Raw genomic sequence first — 22824 nt, forward strand, 5'->3', positions numbered from 1 at the left:
TGTTGAGTTATAGTGACATGACTCACATGTTGTCTTCTGCGAATGACAGCTGCAGCTCTTTTAATTGCATGTCTGCTCTGAATGATGGGATACTTAATTCCTACACATTCCACACAATTGCTTTTCACACTGGCAGGGACCCGGGGAGGCATCAGAGGCTTTCTGTGGCCATATGGAGAGGGAGGCAGAGCCCAGGCTGAGTGTACAGGAGCTTCCCATCTTGTCCCTGCACAAGACTGGCTGTTATATTGTACTGAAGCTGTAGATGGGCACATGAAGCTGCACGACTAATGAAACACTTTTCACACATACACACGCTAGGTCTCACACATTGAGTACTGCGCGCACTCAGATATGTTCTGAGTTGTATACACACTGTATTTCTGCACAAAGAGGAGCACACCCTGAGATACTCACATATACAGTACTGCAGACACACACTCACACATGCACACAGTCAGCTGTATGAAGTGTGTTGACAGCCCTGTCAGCTCATGGTCGCACCAGCAGGCTCCCTGCTGTCCTGTGAATGGGTCACTTCTCCTTCTCCTTCATCTCTCTTATCACTCTGTCACATCGGCTGTTTTCTGTTGAGTCGGGAGTAAGAATAATGCTCTAGTGCTACAGTAGCTGCTTAGTGCAGGAACGCGCTGACCCCAGCTTTGTGAGGCTTGATTCTCGATGGCTTTGAGGTGGGACAGTGTTTAGAAATGTAGTAAAACCAAACTTGCTGGGGTGGCACGTTTTTTACACAATACAGTAGCCTACCACAGTCATTTTAATGTATGGGTTTAGTGCCATACTATATATATTATATTATTATATATTCTGACAAAAAGGTTCCCGAAATACCACAATGAAAAAAAAAGAAAATTTCAAACTGTAAGTGCGCTACTTTAATTGGTTGGAATCGACATGACAACAAAACAAATATAAGAGCTTACAGCTATTCTGCGAGTCTGCTCATGATAAAAAACAAAAGCTATTAGACAGATAAAAAATAAGAAAGATAAAGTAATGCAAAATGGAAAATTTGACCTCAATATAAAATCTGATTAAAAGATGAGGAATTAGTCTACAAGAAAACATGAAGGTCTGCACCAAAGCTCAGCGCAATTCATCCAACAAATCAGTGGGATGAGGTGCCTTCCTTGATGTCAGGGGCGGATATGTCAATGGGCCTCATAAATATTAGTACATTTAACGGCAATCCACTTAATAGTTGCAAATAAGCAATGTTTAAATTGAGAGTCACTAGCCACTAGCGTGCCTGAAACAACTGCGAGCAGCTCTGTGAGACTGCACTAGCATGCAATAATATCACATAACGAGGCTGTTCTAATGTCAACATGCTTACATGTTTACAATGACAATGCATACAGTACACGTTGATCTTTATCTTAGTTTAGCACATTAACATACTAACTTGCTAGATTGGCAGGTGTTTGGTCATAAAGTACTGCACATTACATTTCTGACTCTTGATGGTGCTCCATAAAAGATCCCCAATCTTATTCCATCATGAGGGAAAGAATTCAGTTCTGTGACACATTTAGCCAACAATTGTAAAGACATGACGCTGAAAATGACTAATTTCAAAGTCATGTTGGGAAACAAAGGTGATCAACAAACTCTGTAGCTCTTCTCTTCTAAATATCTGTACAGAAGTTCATAATAAATGTAATAATTTATTAATTTACTGTCAGTATATGTAGCCAAGCGATGGTAAAGATGCTGGAAGGTCATACCACAGTAGTTCAGAACTGCCATGATGAAAACATAGATAGTACTATTGGGGAAATTTCAATTATTACAATTCATCTGTATCTTTAAAAATATGATTCTGACTTGAAACATACTTATTTTTAAGTATTATCTATTGGCTGAATTAATGCAAACATTCTAGTATTGGCTTCAGATGCAGCGGTTAGATGTCAGCTCCAAGAACAGCCCGCAGTATTGTTCATTGATGTGACCCTGGAAACACCCTGGCCCCCAGAGACCCAAACAGGCTCACGTGCATGCAAAATAAGGGGAGAGAGGGAGATATATAGTATATATGGACAAAGACTGCTTGCTAATGCATTTAGTAGCCATGGCTCATTTAAGAGAAGCCCTTAATGACTTTAATTGATCTTTATTAGCTACAATTAGAGAGAGACACGGGGGGAGAAACAAGGTTGTTTTTCCTGCAGATAAATCAGAGGTGAGCAGGATCAGACAGTGAGAGACAGAGAGAGATGCACATAAAATAAATAAAAAACAAAGAATAAAAACTGAATAACAGCCTTTGCAGGTAGATAATGTAGTGCCTAATGTATTGCTGTTATTTGAATAAGTTACATTCTCTTACATTTTGCGTAGTCCCTAGAGCTCACACTGTCTTTTACAAGAAAAGCATAAACAGTTAACATGACTCACACGCCTGAGGAGTCACAAGTAACAGTTTTGGAAAACTACAGTAGCTTAATGCAGAACTGGCATGCTTTATGGTATAAACAAAATAGAAGAGAAGAGTGGGTTCAAGGCAGAAATGTGAAAAATGTCATTAAGTCTGTGCACACGCTGTAGACAGAAAGAGAGCGTTCAGACACAACACAAGGTCTAATTTAGAGGCAGCTCAATAAGGACAATTCACAGAAAAGCAGTTAGTTGGTGAAAGACATAAGTGGTGTCTCTAACTTCAGTGGATAATAACATAACTTGATTTTGTTCTTTTGTTTCATTGTTTTTTCTTTTTTTGCTATTTTAGAGATTTTAGAGATAGACAGGGAAAAGGGGGGGGAAAGCAGAGGCAGTGACATAGAACTGATCCTAGGATGGTGATGAAATAACATGGCATGGGTCTGAGTACTGCTGATAACATAAAACTTTCATATTCACATATATATATATATATATATACATACAGTATTCACATGGATAATCACAGCATGTCCTGCTACTCACACCACTACGCACTTTACCACTTAAGTGTGCACCTACAAACTACTAAAAATATGTGCTATCACCCTAAAACAACAGATTATAATAAAATACTTTGGTTCCACAAATAAAAAGAAGAATAAAGCAAATACACGCTGACCAGTATTGAAGTGGAAATCACTCTCCACCCCAGTCCCAGCCCTCCAGTCCCCTCATCCAAAGGACCATCCATTCCTTCTTCTTCCCAGAGCTGTGTTTGTGTTTCTAGGGGGAGCTGGCTGACCCCTGACCCCAGGCTAATGAGAGCGATAACGAGGATTAAAAGGGGGTGACTGGAAGGTGTCTGAGAGTGGGGTTTAAACAATTACACTGGGCTGCCAACATGCCGTTCTTCGTGACTCAGGAAATTACAGTCTGCCTCTCTCCCTCTCTCTCCCTCTCTCTCTCTCTCTCTCCCCCCACACACTCTTTCAGTCGGCACACAAAAGAAAGGGCTTATGGAAAATAATAAATTATCTCAGGCCACCTTAACTTGGATGTAAATCGCTGGGCAATTATGTTTTAATAGCCCTTTAAGAGAATGAGTAATTGGGTTGACACTACCGGGGTTGACCAGGCTCACCCATCTCTCTCCCTTTGTGCCCACTGGAAGTGAGCTCTGGCTCTGTGTGGCAGTCAGCCTGCAGCAAGACTGTGCAGCAGTGAGTTAGACAGTGCAAGTCTGTCGCAGTGACATCACAGAATCTGGATGACTAGCTTTCTCATTTTAAAATTAGACCTGTAGTATTGCTAGCCTAGCGCTGTTAGTGAAAATGCATTTACTCTGTTTTGGTGCTAATTTAGTTGCTAATAAACATTTAGATGTCTCTCATTTTCCTCCATTTCAAACGTGTTTTACTGTATACTATAAAACTACTGAGATATTTGTTTAAATGTAGGCCCGATGAAGATGTGGTTTGAAAATATTAGACCAAATTCTACTGCAAAATTTTTAATACACTAAAAACACACTAAAAATAAAAAGGTGTCTACACGTTTGTGTCTGCACGAAGTAGAAACAAGATATCTGATGAGAATCTCCTCAAATGTCCCCACTAAAGCACATAAACACGTATACATTCGCAGGTGAGCAGGGGTTCTGGTCAGCTCCCTTTGACCTCTGGCCCCTGGCCTTGAGCGTGACCTGTGAATGATCGGCGTGTATCTCGATTCAGCCCCACAGGGGGAGGGGGAGGCCGGATCGATGCGTGGATGAAACAGATCACATCAGGCCAAACCTGGTGAGTCGAAAACCACCAAATGAGACTGGAACAACACAAACAGCAGGGGAAGGAGGAGAAGCAGCAGAAAAAAGTGATGGAGATCTGAGGCTAGATGGAGTCTAGCACTGAGACAGTCGAAGGAAACAATCTAAATCCTCGGCAGGATGTCGGACCTCACTGCAATGAACAAGCAAATGGTGATACAAACTTATATTTATCTCCTCCTACTTTCATCTCAGGAAGAGGACAAATGGGGAAAGAAATTGATCAGATGAGCATCTGTTAGGCTTGGCAACAGTCACAAGTCTGCAGAGACGGTTTTTAAACCTCATTTTTCAAACTCGTCTCCATTACTGTCAACACTGTACAGGCACTTAAAGGGCCGCTCCTCAGGAAAAGAAGAAAACGATATGCAAATGCACGTTATTCCACCTCAGTTCTTCACTCTGTTAGTGTTCACTGTTCAGAAGAGGTAATCGTATCCCTACAGCCACAGTAACTGCTTGACATGGACAGGTATAGAGTGAGTTTCCACATCTTTTTCTTTTAATGACACCTTGTTATAAATATGAATCTATATAATGGTGATAAAACATATGTGAAGCTTTTGGAAATACCCTTTTTGTTTGAGCATTGAATTGGTTGCAGGTGAACTGAACTCCATCTAAATCACATGTAGAGACAAACATAATGTGCTTCATCTACTAACGCTACACTGCATAACAAACTCATAATCAAATCACTTGAAATCACATTTAAAGACTCACATTGCTGGTGGAAAATATAAATGTACCCTGAGTAATAACAGCTTGAATCTATTTTAGCGGTAAAAACCTCAAACAAGAACTTTTAGGACCACAGCAATCAGTAGGACCCTGCATGTCCGTCTCCGCTGAATTTCTGTCTTACGTCATAATAAATTACTCCAATCTTTAGGAGCACCCAACTTCTACAGAGCTTCAGCGATGGACAGCCACCCTGACACGATGCTGTGAGTTCTTCCGATGACAATGTGTGACTCGATGGGTGGCAGAGATCTCAGACATGTCTGGAAAATTGTTAGACGGCAGAGATTACTGGTAGAACACTGAAATAACAACTTTACAGGAAAGTGTTGCCGAGTTTAATGAATGTGATATTAGCGGCTTCACCAGACAGGCCCCCGGCATTTCAGAGCAGATATCGCGGCTTATTTTATTAAGATTTTAAAATCTATTTCTACACATTTAATTTTTTTTTTTTTTTTTACATTTCAAACTCTAATTCAAACTTGAGTGGGTGGTTAATGATACACTATCCTGTGTTGTGAAATACTCAGAGCATCATCACAGTGACAAGCTCTGTTTAGTACAGTTCACATTATAATTTAATGTTAAAGCACTGCGCACACCCAGCATCTGGTTGGGTTAGGTTGTTGCAACTATTGCTACAATCATCAGCTTCACATAAAAACGTTTTTACACCACATGTACAAGGTTTCTGTAGCACCCCAAGAACTTGTCTCTAGTCAGGGTGGAACAGCATCTAAATAATTTGCAACGCAACCTTTAAGAAATCACATTTTACTACTTTGTTTATTCTAATATGAAGGAACAAAACCTAACTTTATGGAGGTTTAGATTCACAAAGCTTTGTTGTTATGAGAATACTGTAGAAAAACATCACACAATAGTGTAAGTTTATAATTTACTTATATATTCAACACCCACATTTTGTGACTTGCCAGATATGTTAATTAATTACACTTTTCTTGTGCTCTGAAATATATATTATGGGCCACATCAGGTCTTCCAAAACATATTTGCAGTTGAAAATTAGCAATATCATGATCGATAACATAATTTATTCGACTAACAGACAGGATGACTCCTGATGAGAGAATATCAGAAACACATTACTGCTTTTGAATTAAGTTAAGTCCATGTGTATAAATAATATTGGCTAAATGAAAAATTCAAATGTTACATAGATAAAATAAGACTATCTCAAGGTGTGGATGTATTTGAGAACATTCCTCACATAAGAGTGGATAATACTGATATTAGTCCATAATCCACTCATGAGTGTATGAGGGAGGGCCTGATTATGAGGTTCTGTATCTTTCTAAAAAGTGTTACTGTGCCTCTCTGTGCTCCTCACTGAGGCTCATTTATTCCCTCCTGAACGGCTCTGTCACCCACGTTGCCAGGGGGACAAAGAGGACGTGGCGTTTTCCCTGGATCAAAAATTTACGAGCAATTAAAAGTCGGGCAACGCCCGGCATCCATCAGCCCTGCGTGTTGCTGCCAGGCTAGGTTAGGGGGGCTCGCAGTAAACCACACGCTATATACTTTTATATCTGTTTTCCTTCCAAAGAGGGAAGGTTATGACAAAATTATGTTTTAGTGTCCCTGGTTTTCTAGCATGATGTAGCCATCTTTCATTGAACAGGCACAATGGAGGTCAGAGCCCCTAGAAGGGAGGCACAGATAGAGAAATGTGCCTGTGTGTTGTGTTTATCTTGGGTGATTTTCTAGCTGACAGAAGCCTATAACACAATAGGAATGACATAGTATCTGCTCCTCTGGTCGATCAGTTACTGAGGGAAGATGACCTAATTACTCTGTTGTTTATTACTGCAGAGCTCTGATTTATTTCCCTATGCTGATGTAATTTCAACACAGAGTCTTCCTCTTCAATAACGGCAGCACAATTTTTTTTTTTCTTTTCCCATTCAAACAAACATACGCACACGCGTGCACAATGATCCATTGCGACACACCTAATACACAAAAAAGCACACAAACCCTCATACATCAACACAGTCACTCTTTCACTTTTGCGGGCTCCTCGCGACAGGCCCAGACTCATTTGCATCCTTAATTGTGTTGTAATGTACTTTTAATTTGAAAATGGATGCAATTAATTATTTTGATATGGAACAAAATGCCGCAAATGTAAACATTCTAATAGTTCTCTGTGAGCAGAGGATCATTTTTCAAAAGAGGGATTGAATCTTATCTCATTTTTTAATGCCATACCAGTTGTGTTTTTTCTTTTTAGATACAGTTTCACCACTCATGCATTCTCCTTGATATTCACTTTGTCTTTGCGAGCGAGGGCAGCGCCGCTTTGATCTGTTCCTCCGCTGTTATTTTCTATCTAAATCTCCCACAGGATAATTACTGTAGTTTCACCTATGCTATCAGAAGAGATTAAATGAAATTAAGCCTGTTTGGACATTCTGCTTCTTCTCAGTATGTCATCCCTCCGGTGCAAAGCTGCTAACGCCGGACTCTCCACTTTCTATTTCTGGGTCAGAGAGGCTTCAAGTGGAGATGTGAATTGCAGATTAATTTTTTTTTTCCTCTGTCGACCATGTGATCAATAGGTGTCAGTGTTCAAAGGATGCAGAGCAATGCCGGAGGAGAGGAGAGGAGGATCCATTTGTACAGGCCCTGAAAAAAAAAAAAAACTGACACTTTCACTCCCTCAACCTGATAAACTCACCGCAGAAAGGAACAGGATGGATGCATGTTATTTTTTTCCTCTTTTCACCCATCTCCATCACCTTTTCTCCCTCTATCCTCACTCTCTCTCTCTCATACACACACACACACACACACTTTCTGCCTTCTTATATCTCTATCCCCCACACAACCACCACCCTCACCCCTATCTCTTTCACTCTCCCTCTTCTGATTCTCCTAAGGGTGCTGGGAGCTTGCTGACATCACAGCCGGCCTGGCAACAGCCTATAAATTATGAGTGACAAGTCTTTGGACCAATAAAAGCACCACCGTATTTCATGCACAGTAAATCTGATTGCAGATTGCTCCGGCGTGTGGTGGCTGACATGTTTATTGTCTTCACGGCGGCGGGAGCTAAGGGTGGAGAGGTGGAGGGCAGGAGGAGGACTCGCTTCTCGACACCAGAGTTCTCTCAAGATTCCAGTCTATATGGAGGTCAAACAGATGGGAACGCTGGGATCCGAGCAACGGCGTCTACGAACCCAACAACCTCCCAGGTCCCCAAACACACACAAACATATATACACGCACACATCAATGCCAAGTCACCATATATCTGCAAGGAGGCTATTTTTCCATCAGCTTTTACAAAGCCATGCTTTCAGTGCAACCATCTGTCCTCAATCCGCACATGCTGCCTGTGTAGCTTCTTTGGACGTTATACTGCTATACTAGGTTAACAGCACCCTTGATTCATTTCTGATTTAAAGAGAGACTATGTTATATTTAATAGAATAAATAATATTACAGTTTAGATTGTGTTTACTCAATCACTCATACAGTACACCACTCTGCTGTCAAAAGCACCTACAGTTTCAGCCTGTACGACGTTCCAGTGTTTAGGAGTTGAATTGTATTGTTTCCCACACTTTATTACTAATCAAGAAGAAATTGTTGATAATCTCTGATTGGTTAGAGGGTTGAGCCTCAGTCGAGAATGTTTACAAGCCATTATTTCTCTACCACAGTCAGTGAGTGTGACTTAACGGGAGGCGTCGACGGCGCAGTTTCACATTAAGACAAGTGTGTAGCATAGTATTAGTAGTAAAAACTAAATGTACATCCTGTGAAATGATCCCAGTATTTCTTGGACTTAATGACTACACTCCTCTCACGTGACACTATTTCAGACTGGAACTCGAGGTCAAAGCAGCCAGTGTTGTCTCATTTTAATTTAGCAAATTGGTCTTTTCAGTCAACAATAATCAGCATTATTCTGTTTTCTCTTGATGAAACTTAAATTTGTTGGAGGCTCGGTTTTCTTTGTATCATCTGATACATCAAACCATAACTATCCATAATAATATCTTGAATCTGTCTTTGTTCATTCAGCAGGGAAAGCTAAGAGGCACACCACTGTGTCCTTTGGACCTCAAATAAAAAAAATCACTAATCTTCATCTACACATGGAGCGTTATCTTCAATTTTCTCAAGCATGCATCCTCTCATTTCAGGTATCATATCTAATCTTTAATGTATTGTAACAACTTTATTGATGGTAAGTGACCCTGTGTTCATTGCACTGTCTAGTCCATCTATCCTCACCCATGCAATAAACCATTCTTCATAATTAGCATGGCCGCTGCAGTATGATCAGGGCATTACAAGTCCTCTGCCACAGCCCCTAAATGGACAGATTTCAACAGACGCCCGCTGGTGTGATCGGCATCATTATATTTTAATTAATCCATTCTTCTCACAGCAACACAGTAATTACAATCTATTTTATGACACGGCATGCTGCGAAAGAGGGGAAGGAAGAGAAATAGGAAGCAAGTGAGAGGGAATAATTGCGAAGAAAGGGGAAAGAAGGAGGGATGATGGACGGGAGATAAAACTACAAATGAAGCCGAAGCCATAGAGTTGCAACCAGGATGAAGAAAGGAAATTTTAAGGTGAGTGAGACAGGGAGCAGAGGTGAGACATCACAAATGCTATGACTAATTACCAATATGTCATTGTCTGTCTGACATTGTAAAACCATTGTAAAAGCGTTTATACAATGTCTAGAGGAGCAGGGGACTCTCTCTCTCTCTTTCTCTGTCTCTCTCTCTCGCTTGCTCTAAGATTCATGCTTCATACAGTAAGAGGGAGAAGAGAAGCTCCATTTCCTCCAGCTTCTGTCTGTATAAATCAGAGCAGGTACAGACACTCAGACACGCGGTGGGTGTGATAATAACATTAGAGGATTACAATGACACTCCTCCCTGGACAAGATCACCTGTCTCGTCTGTCATAAAACAGACTGCCTGCTTTTTGTGGTTAAAGCACTTTATATGAGGAGTGTGTGTGGGGGTGTTCGAGCGCATAAAAGTGGTGTGTGCACGTGGAAATAGAGCTTGTCGATAGATGGAAGATGCCTGATTATTACAGACATGTTCCTGTCTGTGATATTCAGGCAAACTTTACTCCAAGTCCCTGTATATGTCCATCAGTTTCACTGAATTTCATTTACTGTAAAATATTAATTGGAGGAAGCAGTTGAACTGTTTTGTGTTTCTGTGGCTCAAAAACCTTAATGGCATGTTTAATTTACTTAAAATTCTCCCACTTAGACTCATATAGGGATAATTACTGTGCTGGTGCATTTGATAATGACAACTGTAACCCCATGTACATTGCAGACAATTACACTATTCAATTATATATCTAAAGAAAATGTCTTTAGGGGGTGCGTGATATGTTGGACAGATGGATAAACAAACAATTAGGAAAATATTCTATGTCAGTAAAGTGTGCCGTGCATCATAGAACAATGGGGTAGCAAATCTGAAAGCCTTTAATACACTCATGTGTATACACTAAATTTATGGCTACAACAAAGCAGCTGGTTGTGTCCACTCAGCAAAAAGATTTCAAACAGGGAAAACGTCTATAGTGTGGCAAGTGACGGTTTAACAGTGGGCTGTGTTCTTGTATTTCTCGGCATGCTGATTGGTTAACACACAGATTTTATATGTGAGCCTCATTTAATGAGCAGGTGCAGCAGGGCTTTTCCAACCATCCCTGCACTTACAGCCTCTGACAGGCTGAACACACCTGATCCACGTAATCAGCAGTGGATAGGGCAGAGATAGTTGAATAACAGGCAGGATGGTGTCCCTCGAGGACCAGGATTGCCCACCACAGCTGAACGCTGGTAATGATACAGTTAAATGTAACCAATAAGTATGTGCACGGATGCATCGCAGTACCTGTGGTGTACATGGTATCCTGCTGCGTTGATGTTCCAGCCGTGCTCTTTGGGGTCGGGGATCTTTGCCGTATTGGCGATCAGATGCTGAACATCCCTCCACGTCAGCTTAGGACTGGAGTAAGAGACATAAAACAGAATATCATCAAACGCATCCTTCCTTCGGCCCGTGTTCTACACCGACTCAAACCACAGAGGGAAACATTTCAACTCTGCATGATACTCTGAAAGGAAACCTGCAGGGAGATGAACCTGTGCTGAAATCTTAGCAGAAAGAACTATTTATGAGGCTTACAGCACATTATATCAGCCATATGTCTACAGCTTATACTGCATTAGCGCTGAAGTTTATTAATACATAAAGTGCTGCTGCGAGACGTTGCCATACCTTGTGCAGCAGGTCCTCTAGACATAAAAGCACATGTTTAAGTCAAGCAGAAGGTTTTAATAATGGTGTCACTAAAAAACTGTGAATCCCACAAAGAATATTTGAGACTTTAACAAAAGAGTCTAGAGAGTCGAATGTAGAAAAAAAAAAATCTTCTTTTTAATCCCAGGCAGGGGAATTCTAATAGAGCGGACTCAAGTGTCATGTCAAGCAATATACTAATGGAATCCAATTAAGACCTTTAAACTGCGCAGAGAGCTGGAGGATATTAGCTCAGTTTTCTATAACAAAAGACCAAAGGGTCGTCAACGAGGGCTTTTTCAGGATATAAAAAGCATAAAGGAAATTGAGTTTTTCTGCTTTATCCACTCATTATTGTTCCCTAAGAAAATGACTTGAATGGAGTATAAGAAAACCGCTTGGCCACCCATTCTGATCATCCTTTTTCTGTTTCTGAGAAGAAATGCCTTCACTCTCTGCCTCACTCGTTTCCCCAGTACACAGGAACGCCAGAGTGAAGGTAATTAGAGGTGTCCAACACAGAAAGACATCAATCGGTGACATACCTGCAGCCAATCATGCATGCAGTCAGGTACCTGTTAAAGGTAGATTATATCTTTATAGTTTCACTGTATGGTAAACGTCTGCAAGAATATGTGAAGGAATGCCCTTGGAAAAAAAACAAAGCAAAACAAAAACACATCACAAGTAGCCACTTCATTATAGTGCTGTAAGGTGTTAGGCATCTCAGGAAATATCAGGCGCAGATATAAACAGATGTATTCCATTCACGTATTGGAAAAAAAAATGAAGCAGAACAAAAGCGAGGAGAGAAGCTTTCATTAGCAGCATAAAACAAAACCCCAGCAACCAGCGAGAGCAGGCAGCTAAAACAACATGATAGGAATAATACCAGTAACACTAATAATAGATGGCTAGAATGAAACAAAACACAACACACAAACAATTATTTTAAGTTTTGATTTCAAAGGGATTGGAGAGAGAGCGTGTGTGTGTGAGTGTGTGCGTGTGTGTTGTACTTTTGAACTATTGCTGCTCGCTGCATGCGTCTCGGTGTATGAGTGTGCGCTCTGTATTATATATTAGCGGCAGCAGCGTGATTCTGTTGTGCGCACTCCCCCCATCTCCATCATCAGCAGCACCACTTCCACCACCATCACCCCTCTGGTGGAATCAGAGAAAGCCCCGCGGCCCCGGCTGGTTTGCATATAGCAAACAAAATTAAATTTGCTTTGCTAAATCAAAGCATGTATGGTATTCCAAGCCGCTCTCTCTGGGACAAATTACTTCAAACGGCCTCCTTTGTATCATAACAGAATAAAAAAAAAAATCAGCCCAATCAGCGGCTCTCTAAAACCCTCGACTCGGGAATTAATTATTGAACCGAGGGCTTTTCTCTCTCCTAGCAGTCTGCGACACAGATCTATTTATTTTGGAAAAGTCGTTTTGCTCCTAAAAACACACTGTTGGCTGAGAACCCAGTTTACTGTTATCTCTCTCTCACTCTCAGTGTTTTCACTCCTCTTTGCCACACAGCCCCTGAAGGGACATATGAATAGGTTTAGGCCATGAAATTAATCTGAAAACCCCGCGACCAGCATCTACCATGGAGCTGGTTAAACAGAAGTATTGCCTTTGCAGTAATGGACTTAAGATGAACGGAGCTGTTAACTTGTGAGGTTTCTTTCACATAGAGGTGACACTTCTTTTTCCTCCTTTTGCAAAAGCTCTTTGTATTAGAGCATGTGTTTTCTCCTCCTGTTGGTTTCAGTTTTGGCTGAAAGAAAGCACAGAACCACTCGAAACATGTAACACATTGTTGTTGGAATTTGATAAACAGCTCAAGCATACTGTGGGAGTGTAAGCTATTGAAGGACTTTAAAAAAACATTTCCAGGGCTAGCTGTTATTTATTGCAGCCAATATTTATTTTGTAAACTACTCTACTATGTGATTTATTTTATATAGAATCCAAATTCTATGGTCTGCATATGCAGCCCTGCACTTGCACTTGACTGATTGACTGAACAGACCTGATCCAGGTAATCAACAGTGGGAGGGACAGAGATAATTCTTAGACAATAAGTTAACATGTTTGTTTTGGGAAAGAGCTCCTCCAGCAATGGTAAGTTCAAAAGAAGTGAATACTGTAAGTGCTTAATTCCCTCAGTGGTCAGCACTGTCAAGACAGTTTTCTATCAACACAACCAAATCACGTCAGTTCCCCAAAGTTAAATCACCTTTCAAAGATTTGTACGGATTTACTTCTCCACTGCTAATAATAGCTTGTAACTTGAAATTAGTCGATGTCTCTCCATAATTTTGCTGGTGCAACTTCACTTTTAGACCTGAAAACTGACATTACTGTTACAAAGAGACTCGCACAATCACAGCGTTCTGTCCGGTAGACACGTGAAGGCGACTGGGCTGCTGTTCAAAGGAGGTACGAGCAATAGTGCTACAATATATGAGCCTCCTCCAGACCCTTACAGCCTTCATCCTCTTGCCAAGGCTCACAAAGCAGCACAGCAGCCGTCACAGTGAGCACACAACTGTTTACAAATCCCCAGTTAATAGGATCAAGCCTCATTGACTGGGCTGCTCCAATGTGTCTGATGTAATCTATTAGCTGTATGATAGTCAGTGTCTCAATCCAATCGATAACCCTGGGCCTCCATATTGCTCCACTGTGGACTGTTACTCCTGTTTAGTGCTGCTTAGAATGCAGGCTTAGTGACTATAAAGTGTGTCTGTGCGTGTGCGTGCAGAGGTTTGTCTGTGTGTGTCATCAAAGCGCTTGCAGGGATTTTTAATGTCGGTGAACAGGAATCGTGTGCACAATATGTTGCAGTTTGAAAGTGAGCAATCATAACATAGACACAGTGCATCAGACGTGGGCCTATGGGAACGTAGTGTGTGTGTTGTGCAATTATGTTTACATTTGTAATATCCATGCACCTATACAATAGTGTATTGCTGTATGTGTATGGTATGTGTGTATTAATGTGGCTTTACAGCGGATGGCATGTCTGGCAGTCTGTGTGTGTGTGTGCGTGTGTGTGTGTTTGTACATTCTGTGTTCTGCGTGTGTCAGAGTGTGTCTGTAGCTGGTGTAACTGGGTTTCCAATTAAGTTGAACCACAGGCTGGATCAATGCTAGTCCTCTGTGTGCAGGAATGAGCAGCCCTGGGCCCTCAGAGCATGCCCACGAATAATTTATCACCCACACTGGGCCCAGGCAGAGAGGAGGGGGAGGAGGAGCATGACGAGGAGGAGGTGGAGGAGGAGGAGGAGAAGGAGGAGGAGGAGGGGGAGGAGACGGAGAGAGCAAGGACAAAGTGTCCAGCCCAGGGGAGAGAGTGCAAGAGATGGGCAATCGAGGGGACAAAAAGATGGAGGGGTGAAGAAAAGAGAGAGATCAGGACCCAGAGGAGAACACTGTCAGCTCCTGATCATTTAGAAGCACCACACTCAACATTTTTTTCTGGTAAACAACCATCAAAAATCTAATTCTGTGGGGAGCACAAGAGACTTTTACCACAGTATACTGTGTATTTGCTCTTGGTAAAATTAGAAAAGAACACATATCTTGATACTGTGCTACTGTTTGTGCTATTTGCATATCTGGTTAGACAATAATAATGATTAAAACTTCATTCATTGTCTAAAAACAAAAGGCAACAACTATGGAGTATAGTGTAATAACTGATTAATATCCAACATATTAACCACTATGAGCTACAACTAAACAATCAGTGATAACTTTCACTTCACAGTGTGGACACATTTGCAGACAGAATTCATTCTGATGACTGTTGTACTGACGCTTAGCGTGTACAGTGTCCTCCCTCTTTTCTTATTGTTTCAGCAGCAGCTGAAGGAGCTATCACTAACGGCGAAGCTTGTTAGTCAGCAGGGTGTAATGTGTTGGTACAAGACAAGCAGCAGTTTAAACCCCACTGTCTCATCCCAGTCAGCACATCTTCTGCTTGGACACTTCGCATTAAGATCTTCTGCTGAGCTACTTCGCAGCTTGCAGGCAGCGCTGAAAGGCAGAGAAACGAAAACACACATAGAGACAAACACACACACAAACGAATATACACATACAGTACCAGTACTCACATAAGGAGACCAATCTCCCACTGTGCCATAACTACACAAAAAAGTACGGGCAGACGCACAGACATGCAGATAATCGCACAAACATTGATGAGAATACACAGAACACCCACTGGTGTACAACTACACATACAGAGCGCCCATATCTTGTCAAGTGTCCAACACGCCGTCCGTCTCTGTCCTCTGTTCATCTCTATTAATCTCACAGTAGCGAGGCAAGGACTGGAAAGACGCTCCACATCGCTCTGTAATCTTCTCTTAATGTGCTCTCCTCTAAGCCTAAGTGAACCCATTTGGAGTTACTGTGAGCAGACTGAGATTCCTCCCATGTTATCTGAACAAGTGTTACTAATGGGTTTATCAATTAGGCCAAGTCCAATAACTGCATGCCTGCAATCTCCTTTAAATACACTCCACCAGTGCAGCCCTGATTTCCACAGCTAATGAGCACATGCCGCTCACACATACACACACAGTGTATGTCTGTGTATTTGGATGATATGGCCAGTTTGTTAGTTTATGTATGTACTTCTGTATTTATATTTGTTAATAAAAACATGAGCTTTGAAAACTTGATATACACACATACATATATATATATATATATATATATACACACACACACACACACACACACACACATATATATATACATACATATATATATATATATATATATACACACACACACACACACACACACATATATATATATATATATATATATATATATATATGAATATGAGTGAATACATTACAACAAGAAAGTGTACCTTTAGCACTTGAAATACTTGAAATAACTGCACTGAACATGATTGCATGTATGTATGTGTGTGTGTGTGTCTGTGTGTGTGTGTGTGTGTGTGTGTGTGTGTGTGTGTGTGTCCATTGTCCATGTGTGTCTTAGTGGTTGAGTTAAGACCAATTAAAGGGAGTGGATTCACTTTTCCATGTCCTCTTCCCACTAAGACCACCAGCTGATTAACCCTCGAGTCCCCACACGGCACTTTATATACATTATTTCCTTTATTCACTCAAAGGACACGGACAGGAAGAGAGAAAGAGGAAGAAAGGGAGAAAACGAATTTGGGTATATTATATTACAATTGTAATATACAACAAGTGTGGATTTCATGCTGTTATAGCTCCAGGCTGAATGAGGTCATACAGTGGACCACGTATGATATGACATATTACTGTTTAATTAGCATGTTTGCATTATTTTTTAAATTATTAGTGATGAGTTCCAAATATAAAACCCAACTATATACAGTTAATATGTCATATTTTATATGTTATGAACTCGGAGGCCATAAATCCATTAACAACAAATTGACAAATGAGATTTCCTTTGACTTTGGATAATGCAAGTGGCCATTATCACTCCACATGGAGTTAACATGAAGCACTAGAGCAGAGTGGATGGTTTTAAAGTCACCCACTACTAAATGGCTAAATTGACCAATGGGTTAAAAGAGGTTAAAAGATTATTTATACATTTTTACTGGTGATGTGACTGAATGAAAGCACTTGCTCAACATATAATTCACCTGATCACAGAACAGAGTGACTGAGGCGAAGGAGGAGATGATCCATCTTTACAGACAGCTCACATAACCGCAGCAGAATTAGAATAGGATGGACAGAAAGGTGGACGTCTGCAGTTGAACAAATCCAAAAATATAAGATGAAATCAAATGTTTAGGCCCCTGTATGAAAAACGGACAGACATACTGAGGAACGGCTAGGACAACCAGAGATTAAGTGACAGAGAGGCTGACACGGTGATAAAGTGAACAAACAAACAGTCAGAGACAGAACGACTGACAAACCGGATGAGTGAGGAATTGATTCCCCCTGATGGTTTGTTGGACAGCTGTCAAGATGGATGGATGGAGACAGATGGAAACACAGACAGACAGGTCAACATAATGTCAGAGAGACGGATAAACAGTGGCAGCCAGACACTGCTAGTGCCGCAACACACTGAGGGCCATTCTGTATACAGAACGGGGTAAACCCGCAGTCTAATAAGAAAACCAGCCAAGTTAATCATAACCATATAGCAGTTCTAGACAGTTTGACTATTGTTAGCAATACCAGTTAATGAAAACACACTACGCATTATTTTGCAGTGTAGCATGTCCACAGACAGAAGCTTCTGACTGTCTGCCTGATTGATGTTGAAAATTGCGACTGGAAACTCTGACGTCTCAGCTCAAATGTAAAACACCATATATTACTATTATATTACACTAAACTGAGGTTGAGGTGTTTATCTGTATATGTAAGGAAAAAACAAGTGAAACTAGCGGTGCAAGATAATGAAGTCAGACAAGTTAGTAGTTGTTGATGATGATGAAATGTTTTAGTGAGAACAAAAGATGCAGATCAAGCTAAACACAAAGGATGTATCAGTACAATAGAGGCTGTCTACATAACCCTACAATAAAATGAAAGCATTGCCTTCTATGGCCCCACATCACAGATTATGCTTTTAATGTGAAGTTATGAAGAGTTCTAAAAAAGATCTATTTTTTATTCTTGGTTAAAGGATATTTTATGTCTGAAGAGGCATCGACAGAAGTGAAATATTTAACTACTAATAAAAGTACAATTAAAAAAACATTTAATGGGCATGACATTACATATACTGTATATTAAATGCTCCATCATGTCTGTATTTTTAAATGCTTCAATAATTCATGGGCTTTTATAGGCAGATTGTTTCTGATGAGAAAAAAAAATAGCCCAAGGTTTGCACGTGTGAAAGAGAGACTATGGCAGAATATATGTGTGTGTTTGTGTGAAATGTGGGGATAAAGAGTGAGACACAGAATGAGCAAGTGTGAGAAACAGAGAAAGAGACAGAGAACCTAGCTCCATAAAGACGTGAGCAGAATGCTGCCGATCTGAGTGAGAGGGGTGATATATAGTTTAGTCAGTAGCAGCGGGTCACGACAAAGCCTTTAACAGTAATGTCCAGGGAGTCGCCTCGCCAAGGGACCCTCGCTTCATTTTACAGCCAAGCGACTGAAACTGAAATGCTGTGGCATGACAGCTGGAGCAGTAAAGCCGGTCTCTAGTACCATCCATAACATGAAGGAGACGCAGACACCGCTGATACTACCACAAAACACTAGGCCCAAGGCCACACAGACAGCTGGCAGGTTAAGAAGGACAAAGAAAAAGGGGGGACTGGCAAATCGTAGGAAGTGGCAAATGAGACAAAGGGAAAAGAAAAAGGAATGAGATATTTCTTCAGATTTATACAGAGAGCAAGAAAACGGTAGGAGAAAAAGATCTACAGCAAGGAAGGAACTAAAACTAAAAGTCAATAGGGAAAAGAGAAAAGACAAGGTAGAAGAACAAAGCTCACAAGTTCAGTTCAGAAATTCAGTGTAAAGGATGATCTGTTTAATTTAAAGAAGGAATGAAACTGTCTTGACTTTTAGTGCTGAAGTGATTAGTTAGTTGTCTAGTGGATTTAGTAAAGCATGTTTGATCTTTCTGATAATAAATTACAGCAATCTACGATGCAATGTGTTGGACTGCTGTATGAGGAGCACACTAGCAATTTGAAAATGTCAACTGCAGCTTTTGGGAACCGTGACGGACATTTGTTTAATATTTTCAGACATTTTGTACCCACATTGAGTGTTTGATAATTGCGAAAATAATCAACAACTAATTAAAAATAACAAACACGACGACTTAATCTATGGCAGGAAGGGCCATTATTTCTGCCAGCAGAAATGGAGAGGTGCAGGCATCAGATTCCACCATTTGAAGACTTCACGAGCAGCATGACATATCCCGTACTGTACAAAGACGCAAAACTTAGTTTGAATTTGCAGAACTGTAGCGAGATAACCCACAAAAGTTCTGGCACAAACTTTTAAGCACTGATGACACCAAACTCCACCTCTACCGAAGTGATCACAGTGTCAGAGAGGAAAGGATCTGCTCATGATCAAAACCACACTCGCTCATCTGTGAAGCATGGCTTGGGCTTGTGGCATATTTGGAGGCAGCGAAACACTCTTTATAAAAGAAAGCACTGGTGGTATAGGAGAAATGTGTATTTAAATATGAGAGAAAAAACACCAACAATGCCATCGGCAGAAAATACCGCCAGTGAATCATTACGACCGAGAAATCAAATAAACACCACTGGGCTGGTGATAGAAGCTCTCATAGTGTCCTTGAGCAACACAATGAGTCCCTACGGAAATCAGCAAGGTATCACATTTATTGTTATACTTTAGTACCAATCCTGTGCAGTGCAACTGGGCATTTAGACACTCACTTTACTTCTAAGACGAGAGCCAAAATCCCTGCAGCGATCGGAGCAGCACTGGATGTTCCCGGAAAGTGTGTGACACAGCCTTCACCGATACTGGTCACAGTGATCTGGAGGAACCACAAGTCAGAGTTACTACATATAGTGTAGGTATGAACAGTAGATGTTATATTAGTACATAGAGTCCCAATATCGCAATTTCCATAGAACTAGTCTTCCTAAACATGTTTTATTATCTGTGTAAGAAACGCCATAGCAGCTCCTTTAACAGTAGCAGGTTCATTAGAACATGTTAACACTATTTTACAGTGATGATAATTAAAAAAACAATGTGTCTGGTCTGACCACCTCCTGATGGGAGGTGGAAAAGGGCAGGCCTCCCAGCAGACAGAGGTGGTATCACACCGATAAAATTGGCCTTTGTGATTCCGCAGCTGTGGAGTTAGCGTTGTGTTTCTTCCTGGCTTTTCACTGTTACCTCCGCCATCAACACCTCGGCTCCTTCCCTTTCTCAGCCACACTGCAGCCACGCTTTACCTCCAATTAACACTCGTTTGCTCCTGTGTGTGTGTGTTTGTGTGTGCCCAGCAGTCACCTAGGTCATTTGGCAGGCCTCTATAAATATCGCACCAGTGGCTGCTCTTTAACAGACTTCTCACAGCTCACAGAAGCCAAAGATCAGAGCTGCTGGCACATGCGCACACACACTTACTAACCCATACACACGTACACACTCATTAATGATAAACATTGTTTTATGCGTTAGGCGGTTCACACATACTAACCAGAGGTAGCGGGCCTCCCACGCCGGCCCCTGTCAGGGTGACGGCCATCACCCCGGGGCAGGCCTCACCAAAGTAGGTGGGCTCCCCTGTTTGAGTGGCAGCGCCTATGGCGATGCTGTAGATAGAGTTAACATAACCATCTGCTCCGCAGTGGTCATGAAGCATTCCTCCATTACCTGCCGCCCACACAAAGATGCTGCCCTTCCCACCTCGGCCCTGAAAACACAAACAGAGGGACGTCAAAGTGAAAGAATAAGTGGATTTCACAAAGACCTTTTCCATTTAGTGGTCAAAGCGTTTCAAATATCACATACTAATGAACAATATGTATTTACATCTGTGTGTTCACGGGTTTAGAGTACAATAAACAATGACAAAACAAAAGAAACCTTAAGCCCCAATGTGTGACTCACAGCAGCTGTAAAAAAAATAAATAAAAAGATTAAGAAAATTTCACGGACAGTGTCTCCGAACACCCACTCTAACCTTTTGTAATTGGTAAAAATAGGCCCATAAACCGATGCAACTCAAAAATAGCTAAGGCCGGGAGATGGACAGCAAGGATTTTTTGGATGAGTACTCAATTAGCAAATTAGCCCTTAAACCCCTAGAATGCCAGTGAATCACAATTAAGCACAGTTAAAAGTTTTTCAGAGGCCAACAATCTTCAGGAACTTAGAAACCTTATGCACACGCTCAGTTTGAATGCACATAGAATTACTGCCACCTATCCAGATTCAGATTTTTATTTCTTCAGTTCATTCATGAGTCCAAGTGGAGTGTGTATGTGAAGAGAAATACTGATACTGCACTGATGAGAATGGGACAGATGCGAGGTCACAGTGACCTTGACGTTTGACTGTACCAAATCTAATGAGTTCTCAATCAGTAATCAGAGCTCAAGTGATTGACAGATTTTAATATTGACTGATGTTAGGTTATATGTATTAAAACATCCGAACTAAAAACAGTTGCTATGAAGAGAAGAGAACAAAACCTGTTTCCTTGACAAACTTGGCAAAGATCTTTGTTTTATAAATAAAAATTAATTTGCACCAAAATCTCTTCACATAACCCAAAAACTCAGCACTCTGTCCTTCCGATCTCAGGTCCACTGACAGTCTGACGGTCTTCACTACATCTAACAGACACTAATATGAACTTGAAGATGAAAGCCATGCCTTTTCGGTTCCTAGCCGGAGGGCTTGTACTGTCAGGCTGTGCGGCCCGTCCATCTCGGCCCCGTCGTCCCGTGGGCCCCAACTGCAGACGTAGATGTCAATGAAGTGGTTGTTGAAGGTCAGAGATGTGGCCTCCATGGCATCAGTGACATGGCCGACCAACAAGCGGATACCTGGACAGATTGAAAAGGTCACAGAGATCAGGAGGCTCTCCAAAAAAAAAAAAAAAAAGAACAGTTTACACATATTTTTACAAAACTAAACAAAACTAAACAGAAAAGAATATGAATAGAACATACAGTAATAAAGAGTACACTCCATTTGCAAAAGCCCAAGAATATATTAGGAGGTCATTACGATTATAACAACAACAATTATTACATTATCAGCTATCATTACATTACGTTCATATACACCTACAACACACTGGAGTGGCAATACTGCTTGCAATACATGCAATACGATTGTGGCTGTAGTAGCATAGGTTGCCCTGCTATGTTATATTTTGACATTAGTGGATTGTAGCGTAACTAGAGGCAGAGAGAGAGCTGTGGTAAGTATTTTCTACTATTTGCCTCCAAGGAGCCTAGAGGGCATGGCTCTACCCATCATAGATAGAATGACAGCCAAAATAATATCTAAAATAATATGTATGCACATTATATATGGGTGGAGGTATGTACTGTATTACTTCACATTATGTAACATTTTGTTAGTCATTCGATTAGTCAGTGCCAGCTCTGCGATGATGCTGCAGAAACTACCGTGGATAGTTTAGTCTGATTCTAATGGCACGTCTGGTGAAAAGTATCTGAAGAGAAGTGAAGAGGTGTGTATGTGTATGTGTATGTGTGAAAAAAACTGGCTGAGGCACCCCTAAATTATTCAAAAAGAAACCAAAACAAAGGCTAGTTAATTACAGAGTTAGGTGTTAACACCACAGCATCCAGCAACAACAACAACATATCATCTGTGGTTAGTTCAACCTGCAGTGCTGAAGCTGATTTTCGACCACTTGCTGTAACCTTTTGGTGACACAGTGAACTTGTTAGCTAACAGTTGCCTATTTTCACATCCAGCAGATGCTGAGCAACATTACCAATTCAATTGCATCGCGTCCATAATTCATAGTGTTT

At 41.0% G+C, this 22824-nt stretch overlaps 1 protein-coding gene across 1 annotated transcript in view; it reads right to left on the reverse strand.

Moving 5' to 3' along the window:
* Window positions 1-22824, reverse strand: part of LOC113169465 (furin-like protease kpc-1) — a 133712-nt gene that overhangs the window by 31335 nt on the left and 79553 nt on the right. The window contains exons 11-14 of the mRNA XM_026370864.1: window positions 21689-21861; window positions 20508-20723; window positions 19729-19832; window positions 10891-11004 (exon numbers count right to left, since the gene is read on the reverse strand). Of these exons, the coding sequence (XP_026226649.1) occupies window positions 10891-11004; window positions 19729-19832; window positions 20508-20723; window positions 21689-21861 (607 nt within the window). The remainder of the gene's footprint in view (window positions 1-10890; window positions 11005-19728; window positions 19833-20507; window positions 20724-21688; window positions 21862-22824) is intronic.

Source organism: Anabas testudineus, chromosome 16, assembly GCF_900324465.2.
Source record: "Anabas testudineus chromosome 16, fAnaTes1.2, whole genome shotgun sequence".
Classification (NCBI taxonomy): domain Eukaryota; kingdom Metazoa; phylum Chordata; class Actinopteri; order Anabantiformes; family Anabantidae; genus Anabas; species Anabas testudineus.